The following is a 25,320-nucleotide window of genomic DNA, read 5'->3' as shown; positions in this document are numbered from 1 at the left end:
CCTCTGCTTCCAAACACAAGGTTTCCTCTGCTGGCAGTCAGGTTGACAGCAAGCAAACCACACACATTGAAGCCCACATACAGAATCCATTTGTATAGTAATATAATTATTGTGCCAACACTATTTTTGGCTTCAGCATCACACTCCATTGAGGTTTTGATTTGTGGTGGGAGGAGAAGAAAAATGGAAATAAATCCATAGAAGATGCTATTGTGCTTCTTTAAGATGTGATTCTGTTACGGGGCTTCATTTCTCCCACCTTAGCTTTGGCAGAGAAGGTGCCAAACCAAACTGATGAACAAAGATCGTTCAGGTTTCCTGATTTATGAAATACAGACTTTTGTGATGGTGGGAGGTCAGGCTGCATGAATATCAAGTAGTACTAATACCAATGCTAGTCATGTTGAAAAGACCAGCATTGGTGGTATTATTAGCAAGTCTAACATGCTAAATTACTTGTCTTATAACCAAACCAAATATGCACATCAGTCACCAGCAGGAAAAAACAAAAGGCATGTCTTCACTTGCTGAGTTGTTATTAACAATCTAAATTTTTTTTATATATATAAAATAATATTAACTCCTGATTAATTTATTGCATTGAATATGGAATGGCAGCAGATTTTGATAATATCACTTATGTTCTCTGCAGTATTGTGAATCATTTTTAATTAGGAACAAAAATAAATTCCAGAAAACAATGACCCTAGTCATTACGACAATGCCACCAAACACAAGAGGTAAGTGTCTCTTACCTTTATGCCACTTTGGACCAACTTATGAATGTCCAGAAAAGGTTCTTTTAGTAGCTCCACATCATGTGTTAGGATCCTGACAAAGCCTTCTTTCTCCAAAATGAAAAGGCGCTGTGATCCATCCCCACAATGCACCACATTAACAGGCTGTCGAAGACCACCAAGGATCTCCTGAGCACAGTAGCAGTTGTGTTTATGTTTTCTGTGTGAAGGATAAGATAAGCAGTTTAGTTTGGTTAATTAATGCATCACACTTTCTAACAGTTGTACTTTATCTGAAGATTGAAACCAAATTGAATTAGAAAAAGGATATTATTTTTTTCTTTTAATCACTGTATAGGTCATAGTTGTTAACAGTATGGTAAATGGAATTTTTGTCAGTCTTCCAAACCCATTTGATATTATTTCTTCCAAGGAGCATAAAAATAAATGTTTGGCCACATATTCTTTAGGCCAAGACATTTTAAAATTAATGGGAGAAATTGGAATGCCCAATTGGCGGATGTAGAAAAGGAAGTCCCGCCTTACAAGTAAAAGAGCCAATCACATTTTACAGTAGATACAGACATCAACTGTTAGTCAACTCAAGGACGAGCATGCACATTAGCATGTTTTTTAGTGTGATGTGAGCTAAAGAAGCACAATTTATGATACCATTGTTGTCAGATTTTACTGCTGATTTGAAATATGTACTTTGATCATAATCTTGACCAACCGTTTTGGAGATTTCTGTCTTTCCCCATTCAAGTAGATAGGAGCTGTACTTTTACGACTCTTATATGCAATGAAAATATAGCTGCCTGGGAACATTCCAAAGATGGCCGCTGAGTGGACTGACTTGCTTTGAAGGCAACTTTATTTAGGCAGAATGATAGTCTCAATCACCATTCACTTTCATTGCATTTTTTTTTTCAATACAATGAAAGTGAATGGTGACTGAGGCTGTCATTCCCTAACATTCTGCCTTTTGTGTTTCACAAAAGAAAGAAAGTTGCATGGTTTGTAATGACATGGTGAGGATAAGTAAATCTAGACAAAATTTTAATATTGGGGTGAACTATTCCTTTAAGAATGCAACAGAATCTGTTCAGCTAACGTACTGGTTTGGGAGTAGACTGAATAAAATGCCCCAGTGTAAGTTAATTTAACATAGTCATACTTTGGGTGTCTCTCAAGCTGTGTAACAAGTGTTCCATTAACCAACATTCACATTTGATGTGGGGAAACGCCAACTCACATTATGCCTTAACACACAAGGGCATGAGCGGTGCGGGTGCTCTCGTTAACAGGTCTTGGAGGGATTTTCCATTTTTATTATGGGGTGGATTGGGAGCGAATGTGTGTCTGATATCTGTAGAATAACGTCATTCTGAATTACTAGCAGTGACTTTCCCTGATCAAATGTGCTGTTTTACTAGCTCTTCACACTGGGAGGTCCGATTAAGAATTATGACGTTCATTTACAACAACTGTGGGCTCAGGGCCCTCTCAAAAAACAGTGGAATCACAGCTCATCATTATTGGCCTCAGAAGGTCATACAAAGGTGAGGTGTTTATCACTGTTAACACTAAAGTGAGGTCAGTGTGAAGGGCACACTTTACTGAAAGTTGTTATGAAATCAGATTGCTTTAATAACTGATGTGAAGTGAAGTGACATAAAGTGATGTGAAGGTAAGTGAATTGAGAGTATGAAGAGGTATACAGTAGCTGGGTTACAATCCATGTATTTCTTTCAAAATGTTGGGATATTGCAATACATTTTGGTAAGAAGACAGGCCCAAAAATCATGTGATTGAATAATATGCTCAGAACTGAACCAGCTGATCAATATCATTGCATAGCATCTTAAGTGTTGCTCTGGTCACTCTGAATTTCCGTAGCCAAAGCCTCTCATCAAAATGATGAGCTACTATTCCACCCAGAACTGTCTGTCTTACACACCGTCAATCCAAGCTACAATGCAATTGTACCGATTGCAAGCAAACATGAAGTTTGTCAGAGCGTTTTGTCTGTTCACTCTAAACTCCAAGTAATTACTTTTAAAAAAAGTGGCTTCCCCAGTGGCTACCACTTCCATTTCTATTTTGAAGTGACAAAATAGTGTTGTTCACGTGGGATGGAAATGCTGCTTAATCCGCAAATGTTTTTGCGGTTTTACGATTTTTCACATAAATTACATTTGCAACTAGGGTGAAAACCTGACTAGTGTCACGTGTCATTAAGAGTTTATATCTATTGAGTCCTACTACTGGTATTGTAATATTGGTTACAGAATAGTAAAAACTATGCTAGCTATGCTTCCTGTGAAACTGAAAAAAAAAGAAAAAAAAATGGCTTCGAAGTTACTTGGTTTTAGTGTGTATCTGATCTTGGTTGAACCATACCCATCTGTCACAGCACAGAACATAATCTAAGAGACCCGATTTCAGCTCAATTTTGAAATAATGTAGTTTCTGCGTAGTATTCCCACTTCACATATAAATCCATTATTATAAGTTTTCATAGTGAGTATTCAAGCTGTGCTTCTTTTTGCTAACACTAAGGTTACAATAAGCAGGATTTTCAGCTACAGTATGAGCCAAATTCTATCAAAGCCAGCTCCAACTGACATCTTTCCCTGTGTCCTATCACAAATGGTCAAAGCTGCAGTATAAGCACTTTCTTTGTGTTGTTAAAGCTGGCTAAACTCATGCTGGACAAGCACTGGCTTGGAAAGAGGGACAGTGGACCAGTCAGCGAGTACATGCAGGAATGATGTGACATGGAAGGTTAGTCAGGCGTGTCTTGTCTGTAGTGACCTTGTTCAGTATGCCCTGCTGACCTAGTCAAAGCAGCTCAGTCATACTAGGAATGGGACATGGGGTGATGGTGAGGAAGTTTCTCTTATGTCTAATGATGAATGTAATTTCAGAGTTAAACCAAAATTCCAGAGGGGATTGTATTCAAACATAGGGATAGTTCACAAAAATATATAATGTTTGGCAGACTGACAGCCTCAGTCACCATTCACTTTCATCGAATGAAAAAAAAAAGATGCAATGAAAATGAATGTTGACTGAGGCTGTCAGCACATCATTCTTTTCATGTCCCACAGAATAAGAAAACCGGTTTGGATATTGAGGGTGAGTAAATTATGACAATTATTATTATTTTTTTATTTTTTATGAACTGTCCCTTTAAGGTTGTGATGAATGTAGAATGTAGAACACATTAAGTTGAAATCACTGATTCTGTGTGCAAAAGTATACCTGTTTGTCACTTCTATGTTATCATCTAACAGGTAGTTGGAATCTCTGCGCAATTGCTTTCGGTGAAAATCTGGAAAGCACAGGCCTCCATCCCTCCTTCCGTAGTACTGGCAGAACTCATCCACGTCAGCTTGGAACAGTTCTAAAAAACACACACAGACAGACAATTGGTCTCAGCCTGAGACAGACACCAAACAGGGTCCACGGGATGATGTAATCACCTCCAAAACCAACTGAATCCCCTGCAGTTAAACCTGTACTTGAGTCAAGTATGTCCTCAGCCTTCAGACGCCTTATTGTGTGGGTGTTTTGGTGGTAATTCCAAGCTCAATTCCAATTTTGTCCATGGTGCATTTACTGTATGAAGTACTGAGTAAGATTTGTTATTGCTCTCAGAAGCGCATGTCACCTTAATTCTTAGTCATTCATTCAAAATTCACTAAAACATTTAAAGTGTGTAATTTGTGGACCACTAGCATCACTAAACAGAATTGCAAAAATAATTATTTTTTTCTAATAGGTTTCTCAAACACTCCCCCCATCTGACATCGGTCGAAAAACATACAGTCCCACAACTGGTTGAGCCAATGTTGCTATGTTGGCAGGTTGATTTTGGTATTAGCACAATATAAATTGTGCCAGGCAATTTTTGTGAAAGAAGCGCAATCTATAATAAGCCTAATTTACATAGAAAGGAGGTGCGTTTGCGTGAAAAGGAATGACAATGACTTAATTTGAATACATAAGAAGCAGTGTAATTTCAGAGCTGATTGCCTCTGCTTAAACTAGATTGCAGGTGGTTAGTGAATAAGATGCATGTACTAAAGTGCTGCAACTGTTTAGTGAATTTGCCTCAGTGTTGACATTTTTCGGGGAGATCAACCTACAAATGGCTTACTTATACCAGCTGATTTACATATTAAGCTGGGAGAGAAAATTACACACAACACCTTTAAGGACTGTCACATTTTTCAGAGCCACTTTGACAAACACTTACTTCTGGGTGCCACAATTATGTGATGACTGAACCACAGTGTGGTATTACAAACTGTTTCAGACATGTGTGGTCCTTATGTGGAAATGTTATTCACTTTAACACCGAGTTTGATAAAAACCAAAAATGCCTAACGCTCGCTCTGTCTGTAGCTCTTTCTCTGTTATATCTTTCAGTAAAAACATGCAGGTCAAGTCCAAATAAATGAGGTGCACACACCCAAACTGATTGATTATGTTTCAGAGATTAGGTTTGCATGTTTATTTTTCAGGGAAAACACCCTTATTTATTTCTCCAATAGTAGCCAACATAAATTCAGCATTATTCAGATATCTAGATTTGAAGTGCAGAATGTAGAAGTGCGATCAAAAACTTGCAATTTTATTTGTGGCAGTACTTTTCACCTAGAATGCAGAATGTTAGCCTCAGTCAACATTGACTTTCATGCATATTTTTTCCAAACAATGAAAGTGAATGGCGACTGAGGCTAACATTCTGCCTAAAGGCCCAGGTATACTTTGTTTTTCTGCATTCCAGATCGGATTGCACCCAGTCGACCACGCTGCCTTTCAAAGTATACTCTTTTGATTGCGAACGAATACGAACATGTTCAACACATGCACAGTATGACTGCTCTGTGATATATTTATAGTACAGGCAATGGCTGGCGCATGCACCAACGATTTCCACAGACAAGAAATGTCTGCATGTTGAGAAAATCTGGGCCGCACAGACTGTGCTAATGACAAAAGTTGCAATCAGCAAGGCGGACAACGAAGTACACTTTGGCCTTAACACCTTTTTTGTTCCACAGAAGACATTCAGGTTGGGAATGATATGAGGGAAGGTAAATGATGACAGAATTTTCAACTGTTCCTTTAATTTTCATTTTAAACTAACTTTCAAATCTACTCCTTTAAATCACAGTTTTATGAGAGGTCTAGGAACTTCTTTCTGAATAGACTGACTTGCGGTTGGAATGATGGGGGGAGTGAACAGGACTCGATTTGGCAGGCCCACCGTTACCTGAAAACAACTACACTGATATGGTACCCGCTTGGCTAAAGCCCCTCATGGGGAGGAGGAGAGCAAATACAGCAGTGATAGAAATACTAACACACTCCTCTCCTTCCTTTCATCTCCACTGGCCCCCCATGCTGCCTGAAGAAGGGGGCTGCGTGTGGGAGGGAGGTAGCCGCACCAACAACAGAGGTGACAGGATATCCCTAAACATCTAAACACAATAATGAGATCAAACACACACCCCCACCACCACCTCCACTCACACTGCTATGCCACCCACACTCAAGCCACGGTGGTTATCTTGGGCCTGCTGGTGTGAGATGTAAGGGTCAGGGAGTTGTTGTCAGTGGTAGCTGTATATGAGAGGTCAGAATCTTTATGTCTCTGTTATGTCTATGGGGTCACTGGGAGCACTGGAGTGGCTGTGCTGCTGTGAGTGCTGATATATCCTCTTAAGACTACTAACTGGGGCTTGTGCATCTCTGCACAATGTCTTTCAGCAACAGCAGAGGTCCAGTCTGAGTCTTAACCTTCCCTTCAGTTTGATTTCTTTAATCCAGGACTGCTCAGAATTTAGCTGAATAATATGGTTGTGTGAAGCAAATTTTTCACTGAGAAGGTGAAATACAAATGGAAATTAGGGGCTGGGTAATAATAATAAAAAAAACTTCTAAAAGGGATAGTTCACCCAAAAAAGAAAATTAACTCATTACTTACTCACCTTCAGGCCATCCCAGATGTGGATGACTTTCTTCTACAGAGCACAAACAAATATTTTTTTGAACTCTGCTCTGTAGGTCCATGCAATGCAAGTAAATGGTGAAGCTCTAAAAAAGCACATAAAGGCAGCATAAAAGATGGGTGAGAAACAGATCTATATTTACCAGTAAGTCCTATATTTAAGTTACTATAAATCATCACTTTCACTTCCACAGTTGTCGTTTTTTTTTCTGTCGATTCACATTATTTGTGCATATTGCCACCTACTGGTCGAGGCTTGTCAAAGGTGAAGATTTATAGCACAAAATGACTTAAATATTGATCTGTTTCTCACCCACACCTATCATATTTACTTCTGAAAACATGGATTAAACCACTGAAGACATATGGGTTACTTGTATGCTGCCTTTATGTGCTTTTTGGAGCTTCAAAGTTCTGGCCACCATTCACTTGCATTGTATGGACCAACAGAGCTGTGATATTCTTCTAAATATCTTCATTTGTGTTCTCCAGAAGAAAGAAAGTCATACACATCTGGGATGGCATGAAGGTGAGTAAATGATGAGAGAATTTTCATTTTTGGGTGAACTACACCTTTCAGAAAAAAAAATTACTAACTTATAAGAACTTATAAAATAGTAGATAAGAATAATTATATCCATAAGAATGTTGTGTAAACTCTGCCCAAGGCAAGTTATAAGGCGAGTTATAAAACAGGCTAATTAATTAACCTTATTTAATGCTTAAGAGAAAATCTGGTCACAATTTTCTCACCCTTGTGTTGTTCTAAACCTGTGTGACTTTCTTAATTACATGGAAGGAAAAAGAAGAATGACAGCCTCAGTCACCATTTACTTTCACTGTATGGAGAAAAAAAAAATTTAATGAAAGTGAATGGTGACTGACACTAACACTCTGCCTGACATCTCCTTTTGTGTTCCATAGAAGAGAGTAAGTACACATCCACACTAATCAAAACTCTGCTTTCAGTTTCCTAATGTTATCGTTTTCAAAAAAGTATGTGGTAACGGAGAGCGTTTTTGTCTCAGTTTTCGGTGGAGGCAAACGCCATTCTAGTGTGGATGAGAGGAGTAAACTTCTAAAAATACTAATTCAATGTAAGGAGTAAACGGAATCAATGCATTTTCAAATCAAGATGTATTAGAGTGGACGTGTCCTAAGACATACGGGTAAATAATAGTAGAATTTACATTTTTGGGTGAATCACCCCTTTAAGTAAACCAATTTGTAGCTTGATAAAATCAAATGAGTAACATAAATTAAGAAAATGAATAGTACAATTGATACTTTGGCACTGAAACCTTTTTCTTTGATCTTAGGGGTTTAAAAGTACATACTGTGGAGGTTTGTTTTGCTTGAGTCTTGCACAAGAAACTGTTGAAAGCAAATCTACAATCATGGTCTAAAAACATGGTGCAAAATAAGTATGAGAATTAATTATAGTACTTAGAGGACTGTCTAATATGAACAATTTATGGTTACAACTTCCCAAAACATGGCAAAATCACTGTGTGGCCTCTTAATAAGTTTTAGTTTTATTGTACTGGCCAATGAAAAAACAAGGACAGGGAGAAAGAGAGAGACTCCACATCCTCAGCACTATGGTTATACTTCCATCTGGTTATCTTACAAAGCAGCCTGGGTGGCCACCCAAAGTACTTGACATCTTGATGCACTTCAGCAGTTTTACATATACACAACCTTTGTAGAAAAATAAATGTGTCATTCGTCACCACATATGCTGATTTGGGAGGGGGAGAGGGAAGGGGGTAGAGAAGGTGGGGTGAGTCGTTTGGCCTCGGCTCCTGTTCTCTTGCTTCAACAGAGCCTTGACCGCTATTTTTCCTCTCTCTCTCCTATGTGCTTTCTCCCTCTACAAAGAGTTGAAACAGATTGCACACCTTTATTTATCTGTTTGTTATAAAGTCGGTCAGTCTATTTGTATATCCGTGGGTGTGTATGTGCGTGTGACTTGCGTTTTCTGGAGCCTGCTCCCTGTTTGCACATCGGACCCAATCTAATCTGTTATGGCTGTGCAGATTGGAAGAAGGTTCAGTCTGGCGGCCAGCTTTCGCATACCATTCCATCTGATGGAATGCACCATGCAGCGAATGTTGCAACACCATACAGCCGCAAAGTCAGGCAACGATTGGATGTTTGCTGCTGATGTCATTCATGTTATGGAGAAAATACGAACCTCATGATGGCTTTAGAGCTTTTCAGGTCGTCGGACTCCTCCCCGCTGCCATCTGTTTTTCCCCCTTACGTGTCAGAGGCCTAAATATTTATCTTTTCATTGAACGTAGGCTATCACCAAGAAAAACAAACTGATTACAGTATGTGAGCATTGCCTCGAACAGGCCTTGTTTTCCGCTGCATCCTGTAAAGCGTGTGTGTGTTCTGCCGGTGAGGTGAGGTGTGAGTGTCAGTCATGTCTAGACCTTAGTCAGACTGTGCGCACACACATACCCACACACATCTTGGCAGGCTGTGCTGAAGTAAAATAAAATTCTTGCCAAAGAACCGAGGGGAAGAAACAGGTCATAAAATAATTCATTTACAGCTACAGATTTTGGGGCTTTGTTTGGGGCATGTGTCCACTGATGTGTGTTTACAACTATGATGAGTGCTTAACAACTATGATAGATTTTGAAGGGCTAGAAGACTAATTTCAGGATTTTGCAGAGATCAAAGCTGATAAAACTGAAAGGAGCTGTAAAGTAAATGCCCAGGTCTAAACCCATGAGCCTTTTTTCCTTATGAAGGAACACATTTGAGATTCTGTGTGTATTTGAAAATATGTTTTTTTTATTCTATCATTTCCACAGAAATAGAGTAAGGGGGTATCTCTTCCTCTGTGTCACTGCGTGTCATTAACACGGAGTGTATGAACCCGCAACGACCAAGAACCTTTGCCATTACATGAACGTTAAATTAAATAAACCCGGAGCGCTTTGTGTTCAATATCAGTACCCTTGCTTATGTTTTCAAAGGTGTTTGGCACGAACCTCTGCAGACAGGACAGGCATCAGAGCACTTTAGAAGCGGTTGATCTCCATGTGCTCTTCTGGAGCTGCTCTGAGTGTGGTCCGCAATGTGGGTCTGTGAGACAGTCGAATTGAGACACAAACGCGCCGTTCATGACATTTATATATTTACTTATTACACGGCTTTCTGGAATACTCGATTCTAAATGATCAAAGGCACCATCTAGTGTACTGATATTACTCAGTAACAAACACACATCTGCATCAGACCACTCATCCGGGTATCTGAGCCATCTTAACTACTTTTTCGGATCGCTGTGCGATCTCTACAAGTAAGCTAATAATTAATTTCAGCTCAAATCAATGTTTCATGTGCATTTATTTATTTATTTATTTGCCAAGTAGTTTTGTAATAAGATGTGTAATGAGCAGTCAGACGTTCATCAATTACAAAATAAACACAAACAGAACTCAAACCGGAGGCGGATTTCAGCTGTTCACAATTCCTTCCTTGTCGCATAATTACACATTTCAACACAAATCATTATTTTAAATACTATTAGGTTAGTAGCCATGCAATAAGGTGTGATAATGTACAGTGATCTGGTTTTTATCGCAAAATAAACCCCTTCGGGGTGATCTCCCTGTTGGGGTTTATTTTGCGATAACAACCGGCTGACTCTACATGATCCCTTATTTTAAATTCCCTTATTTGGACGGTAAAATGTGATTGGAAATTGAAGTGCACAATAATCATAATAAACGTGATCAGTCGATTATTTAATAATCATGATAGGCCTATGAATTCCAGTTTTCTGTTTTATGAACAATTAAAGGTGTTCATGTATATTCATTGATTTATTCAGGAATGTTGTAGTGGTGGATTTTTGATTCTCTTTACAAATTCTCTTTATCATCCTCATTTATTGTTAATCAATATTTTATTTTATTTTTCATGTTTATGTATTTTTATTTTTAATCTTTAATTCAAATTAATTAAGTTCTTTATTCTATGTACAAGTAATATTTATGTTATCTGTGGGGTGACTGAAGGTCTGGTCCATGCCAGGAATGCAGTAACAGTGATTATTAATTTAGCCTGCATGGCTCCCGTTGACATTGGGTTCATTTATAAAATTATCCAACCACATCCAATTGTTTGCAACAATTTTAACAATTTTGCTGTTTTTAAAGTTATGCTTAAAAAACTGTTCACACAAAAATAAAAATTATTTCATCATTTACTCACCCTTTCAAGAAATAAAGAGAATAAGGCCTTACATTTTGGTCTGTTTCTCACCCAAAGCAATCGTATCGCTTCGGAAAACATGGAATAATACTGCCTTTATTTCCTATTTGGAGCTTTAAAGTTTTGAACCCCACAGACTTACATTGTATGGACAAAAACATCTCATAAATAATTCAAAATATTTTTCTTTTGCATTCCACAGAAGAAAGAAAGTCATATGAGCTTGGGACGGCATGAGGGTGAGTAAATGCTGAGAATTTAGATTTTTGAGTGAACTATCCTCAATAAATGCCATTTGCAAAACACTCGATTAACGAATCCCTCCGATTCATTAGAGCTTGCCAAGAGCTTCCACAGACTAATTGTTTCTCCCAAAATGTCCCGTTGCAGTTTCAGAACTAATATATAGTTCTAAATCTGTGGTTATTTGCTCAGTTTGACTTTAAACTAATTGCAAAAATTGTGCCAGAAGAGGAATTTCCTTGATGTAGACGTTGTAGTAGATGTTGTGAGCTATAAGACTCTTGTATGTATCTTGTTTGTTACCTGGTACATGCCCCCGGCAGGTGTAGTAGAACTCTTGGCAGTAGTCGTGGCATAAACGGGGTAGGTCTTGCTCTCTGTGTGGTGCTTTGTCAAGTTTGGGTGAGTGGAAGAGCATCTGGGCATGCGGTGAGCAATGGGCACACTTAATCTCCTGGAGCAGTCTAGAACACTCTGTGTTATTGGTTGAGAAGATCTGAGGACCAAAAGCAACCAGCAAAGATTAGAACTGTAATTCTTAATCCTAGTCCAAATTTGCAAGTTCATTGACATGCTAGTAAATGTTTTTGCGGTTTTTGTCATACATTTTTAGAATGTCTTCTTGTTAATTGGAGGCCAGTCACATTCTAAACATCTCTCTTAACAAACACCACACATCCATGTGGACTTGATTTCTCTTGATTTGTTTATTTGGCCTCACAAACAGCTAGGCCAGAAATGCACCTCGCATGGCAGCCGAACCCGTACCAAAATGAGGATACTCGAAAATGTTTCTTAAGTCACCAAACAAAAGTAAACAATAGATTAAACCCGAGAAAATGAGCAGGCTTATTTATGTAACAAATTAGCTGTAATAAAACAACAATGTAATCTGCTCCCTTCTCCAGACATGCGCCTGTGCCGCAGAAGTCTGGTAAACCTCCTCTCTCTGTGTGAGGTCCATGTGTAAACACCAATTTACAGATAGATGGGCACATCATTCCCGTGCTGGTCTCAACAAATTAGCAGTCTGTCCAAGTCAATTAGACCAGCACACCCAGTGTAGACTTCCCACCTCCTCCCCCAGCCGCTGCTCTGCTGAGCATAAACCATTTGGGCAGATTTCTTTGATTTTGATTCTCTACACTTGAGATTCTTTTGAGTGAATCTAAAACATCTTGCCTGGATGATAAAATGGTTTCCAGAAATGCATCAACACCTCAATGCGGTTCTTCATTGAACCAAGTAGTTTTTAAGTGAATTTTCAAGCTCTCTTCAGTCTCAGTCTTGCAGTGGTCGGTGTGATTCGCTGGTCTGTGAGTGGCAACTCTCCTGCTTTAAATTGCCCATTGATTTAGTGAGCTGTGGACTGGCACATGGTCCATGGAGAGAAGCATTTGTGTGCTCTCAACCATGCACTGTTCCCATATGTTGCTGGGATGGGCTCCAATGTTGCCATCGCCCACACCAGAAACAAGAGGACCTTTGTATTTTTTGTGTTTTCCAAAAAATGCCAAAAGTTGTTGCAAATCACAGCATGGTCTACATCATACCCTTTTAAAGCCATACGTAACTACTGATGAAATGTGCCAGTGCAAATAAGAGGCGTAGGAGTTTAAGTCCAACTGTCCATTACTCAACAAAGATTTTTGGAAGCTTGCGTAAAGTAGATTCTTAGTAAGAACATGACATAAATTGATGTAATTAGTGTTGTAAGCATGAACATTTTAATCTATCTACAGTTAATCTGCTCAGAGTGATTAATGTTGTTGTGTATAGTGTGATCTGTGCAGCTGTTGGGATTATGGATCAATATATTTTGTCACTGAAATTGACAGAACAGACAAAAACACACAAAGACTCACTTGAAAACAATCGCTTGTCATTTAGTGTCAAACAATGTGGACTGCTACAGCTTCACATGTTCTCACTGAGGTGGTAGGAAAGCTGGGAGTCACATTGAATGGCATTATATCTATTAAAGGAATAGTTCACCCAAAAATGAAAATTCTCTTATCATTTACTCACTCTCAGGCCATCCCAGATGTGTACGACTCTCTTTCTTCTGCAGAACACAAATTAGTATTTTTAGACGAATATCTCAGCTCTGTAGGTCCAAACAATGTAAGTGAATGGTGGTCAGAACTCTGAAGCTTCAAAAATCACAAAGTCAGCATGAAAGTAATCCATATGACTCCGGTATTTAAATCAATGTCTTCAGAAGTGATATAAGTGTGAGTGAGGAAAAAGATCAATATGTAAGTCCTTTTTTTTTTTTTTTTTTTTTTTTACTATAAATATCCACTTTCACTTCCACATTCTTCTTCTTTTGTTTTTTGGCAATTCAAATTATTAGTGCATATCACCACCTACTGGTCGGGCTGGTCAAATGTGGAGATTTATAGTAAAAAAAAAAAAAAAAAAGGACTTAAATATATTGATCTCTTTCTCACCCACAAATATCATATTGCTTCTGAAGACATTGTCATGTGTGTTATGGATTACTTTTATGATGCCTTTATGTGCTTTTTGGTGCTTCAAAGTTCTGGCCACCATTCACTTGCATTGTTTGGACCAGCAGAGCTGAAATACTCTTCTAAAAATCTTAATTTGTGTTCTGCAGAAGAAAGAAAGTCATACACATCTGGGATGGCATGATGGTGAGTAAATGATTAGACTACAGAATTTTCATCTTTGGGTCAACTATCGCTTTAACATGTGTAAAGTGGAAATTCTTAAAGTTGCAAAAGTCATTCGATTCAATACTGTATATAGATTATTTGATGAGTTTAGCCAAAAAATAAAACCACGCCTTAACTAACTTCACCACAAAACCTTTAAGCTTGTAATAAACAGCTTAAGTGAAACAATTTTGGCCCTCTGGGAATTGGTGTAAGTTTGTAAGGGGTTGGGGAGTCGGACAAATACTCCCTCAAAGGCATTAACACTTGGACTGAGCCCAGGACTGGGGGAGAATGATGTTCTCCAGCTTCAACCATTAGTGAAACTAACAAACACAATGGTGTTGTTGTTATTCTTTTGCCATAAGCAAAAAGACTCCGTGTGTGGGCAGTGTAGTGGGGAGGAGGAGATGTCGACTCTTTTTTTGTTCCATTCAGCCTCGCTCTTATTTGCATGACTTGAGCACATTAAATGATGCAATATGGCTTTTTGTCACAAACCGAAGTGCGATGCCACCCAGCCGCACATGTCGATTTGCTGAGCTTGTTTACATGAGAAAAGATCGAGACACTCTTGGCATAGAATATGTGGTCAGTGATACAACTATTGAACCTACTAGTGAGATCAATCTTCTCACTTCCATAACATCCAGAGAAAGGTGCGATTAATTACTGATCTAGATGAAATCATGTGTTTGCGTGCACGAGACATTTACTTCCCATCTGTCTTATGTAAATCATTTCCATCACCGCGAGAGAAGCACATGCTGTCACTGAAACATCAGCTTAAAAAGTTGTCCAAATAAATGTCAACGCACTTCTAAACACAAATAAATAACTGCAGGTATACAGCGTTATGAGCGAGTCTGATAATGGAACCACAATAATATATAAACAGAGTAATAATTCGTTGTTATCGAAAACGGCCTGATTTCATTCACGCGCCTCGTGTTGTACCTCGCAACAGGGTGTGAGTGTTAACGGATAGGAGCTAGGTCATGATGAAAACGCTGTTAGGGGCCGTTCAGACCGAACGCGTCCTTGCGCTACAAACAGCGCAACGAATAGAACAGAAAGCAAGTGTTTTGATAAGCGTTTTGAAGTTCTCCTTAACTTCAAACGGTGTCTAGTAGCGCGAGACGCGGCGCAACGGTCGAATACGTCTATCAGGCGCATGTTTACATGGAAAAACAATTAAAAACAGCGCATTTTGAAGCAAAAAAAAAAAAAAAAAAAAAAAAAAACGTTCGGTTTGAACGGCCCCTAACGCGTTCAATAAGTCTGCAACCGCATGCATTCTACTTGCTTATTTGTATTAATATGTTCATTACCAGTCAGTACAGATTATGCATGAAAATCAGAGCATTCCTATGGCTAATAAATACGAGGCTGCAGAAACACAACATACCCGTGCGTCTCTCTGATGGAGTATCTGATACGGAGCCCTCCTGGACGGACAGCAGGACATGCGAGGATAGAGCCCGTGACAAAACTCCCCTCCGCCGCTTCCCTCCAGTGACAGTTTCCTATCCTTCTTGTTCAAGCGTTTCGGCAGACTTCCATCGTTACATCTCTTCCTCCTTGGACTTAATTCTCCTTTTTCGCCGAATTTAGCATCACTGCATTCCCAAAAATTGGCCGCGATGACCAACAGGAGCACAAATGTCAAATGCTTCATTTTACAGGGATTAAACCAAAAGCGCCACGCGACAGCTCAGAAATAACAGAAGCAGCTGTATCTCACACCTCAAAAAAGTTTTGTTATCGAGTAACTAATTTTGATGAATTAAGCAACAATTCTAAAATAAAGTAGTATGAATTAAATAATAGTAAATATATGAAGAAAAAAAACCACGATAATAAATTAAGACAAGTGCTGGTTATGATATTATTAGAGTGGGAAAAAATATGTTCTTTATAATGACCGATTAAAAAAATATACTAATAAGAAAATCGTAGTAAGCTTCCTTGCCGAAAAGTTAAATCCCGTTGGTGCACAGAGGTTGATGCGTGTGATCAAAAGTTGCACCAAGTTGTCTGTTGCATGCTCTTCAGTTCACTCACATGTTTCTATTAGATCTTTCCACCTTCTTTTTAACTAGCGCGCGAGAAGGGGAACGCGCATGATGACGTCTCTCCAGTCCGGCGGGAACGCGCTTTATCGTTTGTAAAGGAAACGTATTGACAAGCTTTTGGGAAAGAGTGCCAAGGAAAAATATTCGCAAGGTAAAAACAACAATGTCTATAATTAAATAATTCTTTGAATTTCTGTAATTTACAACAACTATATATATATATATATATATATATATATATATATATATATATATATATATATATATATATATATATATATACATACATACATACACACACACACACACACTACTATTCAAAAGTTTGGGGTCACTTGCCTGAAATGTTTCTCATGATCTTAAAAAACCTTTTGATCTGAAGGCGTATGCTGAAATGTTTGAAATTAGTTTTGTAGACATATAATTGTGCCACCATATTAATTTATTTAATACAAAACTAACATTTTATAAAAAATACAATAAAATAAAAAAGTTTTTGAAATTGATGACTTGGACCGAATATTTAAGAAAAGCAGCCACTAAGTGTTCAGCATATAGATGGGAACTCCTTCAATACTGTTTAAAAAGCATCCCAGGGTGATACCTCAAGAAGTTGGTTTAGAAAATGCCAAGAGTAAATTTCTGCAAAATCTAGGCAAAGTGTGGCCTATTTGAAGATGCTAAAATATAACATAGTTTTGATTTATTTTGGATTTTTTTTTTTTTTTTTTTTTGTCACAATATAATTCCCATATTTCCATTTCTATTATTCCATAGTTGTGAAGACTTTACTATTATTCTAAAATGTGAAAATAAATAAATAAATAAATAAATAAATAAAGAAAGAATGAGTAAGTGACCCTAAACTTTTGAACGGTAGTGTATATATTTGCATTTGCCCTTTTGTAAAAATATCTACTGTTAGTTACTCAATGTTTCTATGCAAAGTCATAAAAAATGGATACACAGTAAAAAAAAAAAAAATTGACAGGGAACCTAAAAAATGTGCTTTATTGTAACATCTAAATTAAATGGTTTTCTTCAATTCAAAAATGTTATTTAATCTAACTAAGTTTACCTGATAAGTTAGGTTACACCAACAAAAGTCATTAGTTTAGGTCAAGTAGAAACTGATCCTTGAAGAAACAAGTGCAGGTTAGATTTTTTCTTTCATGTAGTGTTTATTTACTTGTTTGTTTAATTGATTATTTCTATCATTTATAAACAACTTCTAACTGCTCTGATCTGATCTAATTCTTGATCTGGGGACACCGCAGGACAGTCTGTTGATTAAAGTATCTAACACCGTTACGTTAACAGGGTTTTGAGAATGTCTGGCATTCTTGCTCTTCAGAGGGTTTCTGATAAGACTGAGCCAAATGCAGGACAAGTCCTCTTTTCTTCTCATCTATAGAGAGATCTTCAGATTGCATGTCCACAGGGGAATGCCTTCTCTGAACAGACCTCGGTTGCATTAGTTGCAATCAGTTGCATTAACGCACCTGTTCATCCTTGGGGGTCCAGCACTGACCAGAACACTGCCTGATTATCAGCAGAGATCAGGAGCTGCAGGCATCAACAGTGATTGGACTGTTGGGTAATTATGGAAATGGCCCTAAGCACTCAACAGCCCACCACCATCCAGCCAGGGCTGTGTTACGTTCAGAAACAGACCCAGAATATTTGATCTACTTTAATCAAAATGACAATGACTCACATGCAGCGGTAAAGGCTATGTGTCCGTGAGAGAACTCTTGATCTGGTGTGTGAATATTCCAGTATTGCCACATTGGCAAGTGACATGAAAACATGTGGGATACAGCTGCGGTTTGGGAGTACATCTGTCTGGAGAGATATAAACCTTCCTATTGTGCAGAAGGTGCGGAAGCTCTAATATTCTTCCATTGGCAACCTCTTGCCCTTTTAAAGGACTGATAGTATCAGTTTTCTCCGAGGAGGCAAGAGAGGCAGTGCCTCCTCCAAAAATTGGGTGACAAAAATAATCAACTACATAATTAAAACAAACTAAATATTACAAAATGTGAGCTCAAATAATGTATACAGTCAAATTTCCAAGTAACACTGTAAAAAAGTGACACTAGCTAATAAAGTTTCAGAGGGAAGCAGCGTCTCTCTCTGAGCTCACTGCGTTTGCACTGAAATCCTAAAGCATGGCGTGAGCTTGATGGGGTAACTAGAGAATGTAGGCAAAAAGTCACGCAGCGATCGTCATGATTGGGAAGAATTTATGGAACTGGAGAGACTATTTTGTGAAACAACAAACAGACTCAGACATCACCACTTTTGGTCATTTCTAAATGAAAATTAACTTAAAATGTTTTAAAACATCAAATGGTCTGTGCCAGTTTTTAGTGAGCAGAGCACTTGTTCTTAAAGGTACAGCTCCGTGCTATCATTACAGAGGAGTAGATGACTGATCCTAAAGTAAGGTGCCTATAAAAAATAATTGGCAAACAGATAAAAGATGCATGAAACATGCTTGTTGCTGTATGACTGCAGGTATTATTTTTGAAGCAATGAAAATAAAAATGATTATAGAATGCATAAACTTGATGAGTCCTTGATTTGTCTAGATTTTTTTAAATAATCTGTTAATATCAGTGGCGATTTCTCAGGGCCAGCAAAGCCTTCTCTGCTGGCCTAACATGCCAAATAAATAAATATTTTCCATCCTTTCATTCTCAATCATCTTTTTGCCTATGTATTTTTAATCGCTTTCCACTCTTAATTAATCTACAAACAAATAGAGAAAAATGAAAAGTTTATCCAGTCAGAATTTATTCCTTGATGCTTACAAGCAAAGTGTGACAACTGTTTCACAAATCGCATGCCCGAAGCCCGAAGTTTGAGCTCCACCCCGTCAGGCCTTCAGGATTTCTACAGAATCCCTCAACAGTGCGAATGAATGAGCAACTAAAGTCAGATTGTCAGATTCATCAGCCAATCAGATTGATTTATTTGTTCTTGGCAGGTGTGATCTTTAGGATATGTCCCAGTCGAGGCCTTCTAGCTGGCCTTAAGTGACGCAATCATGCTTTAAGTGATGTACATAATTCAAGAGCGAAAAGCATAAGATCAAGCTGTCTGATGAGTTGGCTGTCACTGCCACATCACCACTGAGAAAGAGATCCTTATGGATTTAAAAACACGAGATGTTCTGCATGACCGTGTGATTGCTTAATTTATTAAACAGGAAAGGAGGACTGATTTTCACTTCAAGTAAATTGGTAAGTGCTTTTTGCATTGTTATAGCAACATCAGGAATTTTCTAAGTGTAAATTAGGCTGCTGGAGCATTCAGTGTCGGATCAAGTTTTGAAAAGTAGTGCTGCATTCCATTCAACTTGGAAAGTCGGATTTTACAACTTCCTACTAGGAAAAGTGCAATGGAATGCATCTTGAAGTCAGAATTATAACTTGTAGGCTCATGCAGAATTCTCAATTCTCATTTTCGCCGAGATGCAGGGGCATGATGTCACAAAGACATGTCGACACTCAGGGAGATATACAAAGTAAGTGATAAACATTCACTTCATTAAGTAATATCAATAAATGAGTTCATTTCCACATTACATGATATTAAACGCCTGCAGTTTATAATCTCTTTTGATAATCATACACCTGAAGCACAAATGCACTGGTTAATATACTATATATATATATATATATATATATATATATATATATATATATATATATATATATATATAGGATTATATGTTTATTAACTGTTAGATAAAAGATATTCCATATGCCTTCCCATATGAAATCTGATATATGACCATGTATATATGGATAACACTATAGTTCATATATTTGGGCATACAAATTACATTTTTTGTAGTATTTTTAAATATTGTATATGTTGTGGCATATACAGTATGTGCTGGTATATAAGTGCTTTTTTATATCAGTGTAAACCATACATTAACATACATATTATAGGCATTTGTGTTTTACAAGTATTGTAATAGTATATATCAGATTTCCGTTTGGGTTTAACCTAAAAACTATTTAAACATCAAATGGAACTGAAATATTAATTCACATTGGACTTTGAATGAACCCTGAAATGGCGGTCTTACTTTCAAAAGTCCACCACAGGCCACTGGGCTTATGATATTACTTAACCATTTAATGTCAGAAGGCAACACATATTCACACATTTTAGAATAACTGTACTCTCTCACTGATGACTCAATATGAATTTAGAGTATGAGCTCTAAAATTATGCATTCAGCCCTAATTGTCAGCACTGCTGTTGTTACAAACACATTCTTTCTGTTACAACATCATTACCGATATTTAAACTATTCTATTAGACATCATGAGTAATTTGTAACCCTTTGCAGGACCCAGTTTCAATAAACAGTTGCTGGTAAATAATACCCCTGACTTTTTATAATGAGAAAACTCTCTAGCAAAGCCGCAGTTTCACATATGCTCTGATTTAGAACTGAGAACATTAACAATGATATGCATTATCCTTTTTGGCTTTATATGAAAAGTTACAGTATGCCCTAACCCGAACCTAATATATAGTTGTCAATTGAGGTTGAAGATTGCAGAATATATTTCTTTCTTTGTCATTTGGGAAAGTCCCTGGGTTAGATCTGTTGTCTCATTCAGCAGTAACAAGACTCGACTCCCCCCCCCACCCCCCAAAAAAAAATACTACCCACCAAGGGGTGGATAGTCCTTGACCACACAGAATCCAGTAACACCCTTGAAATCACAGATCAGAGGTGGCAAACCACACTCCAGTAAATATTTTAAGAGGCATAAGAAAAGGTGACAACAGACCTGTCGACACCCATATGTCAATGTTCTTCTAACTGGAACATGTTTGTGTATAACGCTATTTCCCTCAAATCCCTTTTTACACACAACACAGTTTAATGACGGGGAAGAGAACTGCGAACAATTTGCCTCCATCAGTGTAAAACTTTTCAAGCATTTGTACAAGGAAACCCAGGCCAACTCTGCAAATAAGCATATAAATAAACTGTACACCAGAAAGTCTTCTCTCTCTTTTAGCAAGTGTTCATGGCAAAGCAAGTGGATTTAACTCTGAATTCTCTCATCATAATTACAGGCATGTGGACTGATAAAAGAACTCTCTGACCCTGAATGTAATATTTATTTCCATTGACTGTTGTGGGTGGATACATTATCATGCCCTTACAGAGGTAAAAGAAGGATTAGTGGAGTAATTTGTTTGAAGTTTTCAATTATAGTGTTAGAGATAATTACGACCCAGGTGATGAGCCTTACCACTCTCCCTCTCCCACAGACTGACACATGACCATGCCCCCCATGCCACAATATATATATAGTTTCTAGAGAAAGCTGTTTCTTTTTTTGCCATTTTTAGCCTAATATTGCCCTTAAGACATGCTACTCAATTGCATACTGTGGCAACTCAAAAGACAATGTGAAGCTTCATTTAATGAACCAAATAGCTTTTAGCTGTGTTTGATTTAATAGCAAGTGGTTTTCTAGTACCAAATTAGCAATTTATCATGTTTACTCAAGGATAAGGTGTTGGAGTGATGGCTGCTGGAAATGGGGCCTGTCTAGATTTGATCAAAAATGACTTTTTTTCAAATAGTGATGATGCTGTTTTTTTACATCAGTAATGTCCTGACTATACTTTGTGATCAGTTGAATGCCACTCTGGTGAATTAAAGTACCAACTTCCTTCCGAAACAGCAAAATCTGTACATTATTCCAAACTTTTGGCTGCCAGTGTATATATATATATATATATATAAATTTCGCAAAGTCAATTAATTGTCCATTGGTGAACATTTGACACTAATCAAAGACTGATGATTTTGCCATATGACCAGCGCCGGTCCTACACCATTTTGGCATCCTAGTTGAGACCCCCCATTTTCTTGAGTATATTGTGTAGCATTATTGTAAATTATTGTAATTGTGATAGTAATAGATGGTAATACCAGGGTACTCTTATATTTATCATGGTATTAACATGGTACTTCATGGTTCATGTCTAAAAAATATGTTAATTTTGCAGTACTTTGAAGTGCTTTTGTGTATTGCTAGTGTTTTGGAACACTTTTGTTTGGAAAATGTCTTTATCTTCAGTACAGAGTCCTTCACAGGCTGCAAACACACATGCACATGACTTTCTGTATCACTGGCAAATAATAGAATGCCTAACATCACAATGACTAACATCTCATGGAGTTTTTTATTCCTTGCCACAGTTGCCTTTGGCTCACTCCCTGGGGGCCTACAGACTAACAATTTTAAGGCATGATTTTCAATGGCGTTTTTCAGTAAAACTGCTCAATGGGTACTTTAAGACATTTAAAACATTAGACATTACAGCTGCTTTGAAATGATGTCCATTGTGAAAAAAATGCTATACAAATAAAAATGCCTTTACTTGATTTGCAGGTTTTGTTTCAGTGGATTGGAAATAAATATCTATTTCATCCAGTGCTATTTTTATTCTCTGTCTAATAAAGGATCGTGCTACGGTTTTACTGAGAGAGAATTTGCTCCACATGTTTCAGTCCATGTGTTAAATTTCCAGTTGATTCTGATTGAAACGCGTGCTGGTTCAGGGTGTTTTGCTAGCATGTTAGACCACTGCATTGAATACAATCAACTCAAAAGAGTGATTCATTCACGAATTGGGAATCACTGGTTCTGACACAGCCCCTGCTCAAGTGAGTTTATCAATGTTCTGGCGAGAGTGGCACTACTGTACATGTTATCAAAGCAGTAGTGTTCAACACAGGTTCTACACATGCTGAAATTGGCTCAGTATATCAGTGCCCCCAAAAAGATAGTGCCCTAGGCAGCTGCTTATGTGTACTTCTGGGTTGCCCTGCTGGAGAGAGAAATCTTTTACAATCCCTGAAATTTGTCTCAGACGACAAAACCGTGGCCAAAATGATACAGTGTGAACTGGCTTTACTTAAAATCGTCTCTGAAAATGAAAGCTGAAGTATGTAATTTCTGTGATCCTAGCACCACCGAACGGAATTTCAAAAATAAACAATGTTTTCAAAACAGCTTTCCGAACCATCAGATAGTCCAATCCCCAACTCACGCAACTGGTTGAGTAACGTTGTTTGGACGGATCTAAGCGAGTCACTCAAAACAAAAACAGGAATTTTACAGTGCCACAAAGACAAAGCGCTTTCAGTTTTTGAGAAATTTAACCTTTGAATGACTTACTTGTGGTTGTCTCTACATGTTAATCTGGGATAGATGGAAGTATTTTAACACTGAAAAAGATACATACTTCAGCTTTAACAGAAAGTCATTTAATATTGAAAGAAAATTCATCTTTAATTTGTCTTATACAGCCTTTCAACTCTTGACAGACCTCCAGTTAAGAGAGACAAAAACATGTGCTTTAGTCCTTTAACAGGGAATGACCTATTCTCCTTTATTCTTATTTCAACACTATTGGTAATTATCTAACGTATCATGTACAGGCTTTCATATTCAGAGAGAATGGAATGTGTTCATGATGTTCTCAGTAGTTGTGACATGGCTAATGAGGTCCGGCCATCTGTTTATGAACATTTTGGAGAGAGAAAGAGGGATAGAGAGAGAGGGATTCAGTAGCTCTTTCCAGCAATGGGTGCAGGCCCTGGTTTCCACTTCAATGACTCTAAACACATAAGGATGTTTTAAGTGCGGTGACTTAGACAGAGAGCCAGCACCCAGTGAGTGTGTGAGAGAGTGAGTGAGTCATTGGTGGTGCTGAGCTGCTGGGCCGCCTGCCCAGGATCAACAACCTCTAAATCACTGGCCTTTGCCATTGGACCACACGAAGTTTCCTTCACTCCCATCCTTTTACTTTGCTTCAGTTTGATTACCTTCCTCTGTTCGTCTCTCACTTTTCCTCTCATTTCCAGAATTCTGGTCACATTCTCTTATCCTCTACCATTTTATCTTGCACCTTGGCATCTGTGTATCTCCTCTTCCCTAATATCTTCATTTTCTTTAACGTTGCTCTTTCTTTCTTTCTTTCCATAAGACCGCACCCCTTAATTGCTATTAATAATAGTGAATGTAGTGAATAATAGTGAATATATTGGATAATAGTAATAGAGAAACAAGATATCCAACATACTAGGGATGTGCCCGAAGCCAAATACCATATTCGGAAAGGCACGAATAATGTCTTCAAAACTAAGTCATCCAAATACTAAATACTAAATACAGCACTTCTAGCTGTATCGTGTCAGTTCTCGCGAGAACGCGCTTACGTCACACGAGAGTCAGCGTGAACTAATTCCCCTCAGGAACGCGCATTGGAGAGCGAACGGAAGTAAACACTTATAGTGAAAAGTAGTTGATCTGTTTCTCACCCAAGTCATATAGATTACTTTTACTATGACTATCTATGCTTTTTGGAGCTTTAAAGTGCTGATCACCATCCACTTGCATTGAATGGACCTACAGAGCTGAGATATACTTAAAAAAAATATTTGTTTGTGTTTTGCAGAAGAAAGAAAGTCATTCACATCTGGGATGGCAAGAGGGTGAGTAAATGATGAGAGAATTTTACTTTTTGGGTGAACTAACCCTTTAATATTCTCTGTGTTAAGGGATTATATAGCAGTTCATAAATTACTTATATGTTATTTACAAATGCATTGTAAATGATTGATATACAGTTATAACAACATACATAAAAAAGTGACTTCCATGCAATATCTTACAAATAGTGAGCTATTTTAATTAATGTTATAAATACTTAATAAAACTTAATAAGCATTAATAACCTATGAAAAATGTACCTTCATGTAAAGTGGATACACATTGCCAACATTAGAAACCTGTACAGTTCCATTTGGCTTAATGGCCATAAGGCTTTGTTATTAGATACATGCTGTGAATGACCATGAAGACCTGAAAACTGTTTTTTGCAGAGGACTTGACTAGGTAACTAGGCCATTAGCACCATTCTTTTGACATCAGAATCAGAATCAGAATGAGCTTTATTGCCAAGTATGCTTACGTATACAAGGAATTTGTCTTGGTGACAGAAGCATCCAGTGCACAAACAATACAGCAACAAGACAGAGATAATTATATATATATATATATATATATATATATATATATATATATATATATATATATATATATATATATATATAAAATAATAATAATAATAATAAAGTGAATAGAAAATAAAGTATTTATAGAATACACAATAAGACAATATATATATATATATATATATATATATATATATATATATATATATATATATATATATATATATATATATTCGTATGTACAATA

The 25,320-nt window shown here is 37.5% G+C and overlaps 2 protein-coding genes across 2 annotated transcripts in view; one reads left to right on the top strand and one right to left on the bottom strand.

The window, feature by feature from the left end:
* LOC127444836 (hedgehog-interacting protein-like) overlaps positions 1–16,011 on the bottom strand; it is a 54,136-nt gene extending 38,125 nt beyond the window's left edge. Inside the window, exons 1-4 of the mRNA XM_051704400.1 lie at positions 15,331–16,011; positions 11,545–11,737; positions 4,005–4,146; positions 756–957 (exon numbers count right to left, since the gene is read on the bottom strand). Of these exons, the coding sequence (XP_051560360.1) occupies positions 756–957; positions 4,005–4,146; positions 11,545–11,737; positions 15,331–15,600 (807 nt within the window). The 5' untranslated portion in view covers positions 15,601–16,011. The remainder of the gene's footprint in view (positions 1–755; positions 958–4,004; positions 4,147–11,544; positions 11,738–15,330) is intronic.
* LOC127444830 (zinc finger protein 827-like) overlaps positions 1–21,664 on the top strand; it is a 362,567-nt gene extending 340,903 nt beyond the window's left edge. The window contains exon 14 of the transcript XR_007897878.1: positions 21,559–21,664. The gene's annotated coding sequence lies outside the window, so the exon portion shown is untranslated. The remainder of the gene's footprint in view (positions 1–21,558) is intronic.
* The last annotated feature ends 3,656 nt before the right edge of the window (positions 21,665–25,320 follow it).

The sequence above is a fragment of the Myxocyprinus asiaticus genome, chromosome 8 (genome assembly GCF_019703515.2).
Source record: "Myxocyprinus asiaticus isolate MX2 ecotype Aquarium Trade chromosome 8, UBuf_Myxa_2, whole genome shotgun sequence".
NCBI lineage: Eukaryota > Metazoa > Chordata > Actinopteri > Cypriniformes > Catostomidae > Myxocyprinus > Myxocyprinus asiaticus.
This window is presented reverse-complemented; position numbering and strand designations above follow the sequence as displayed.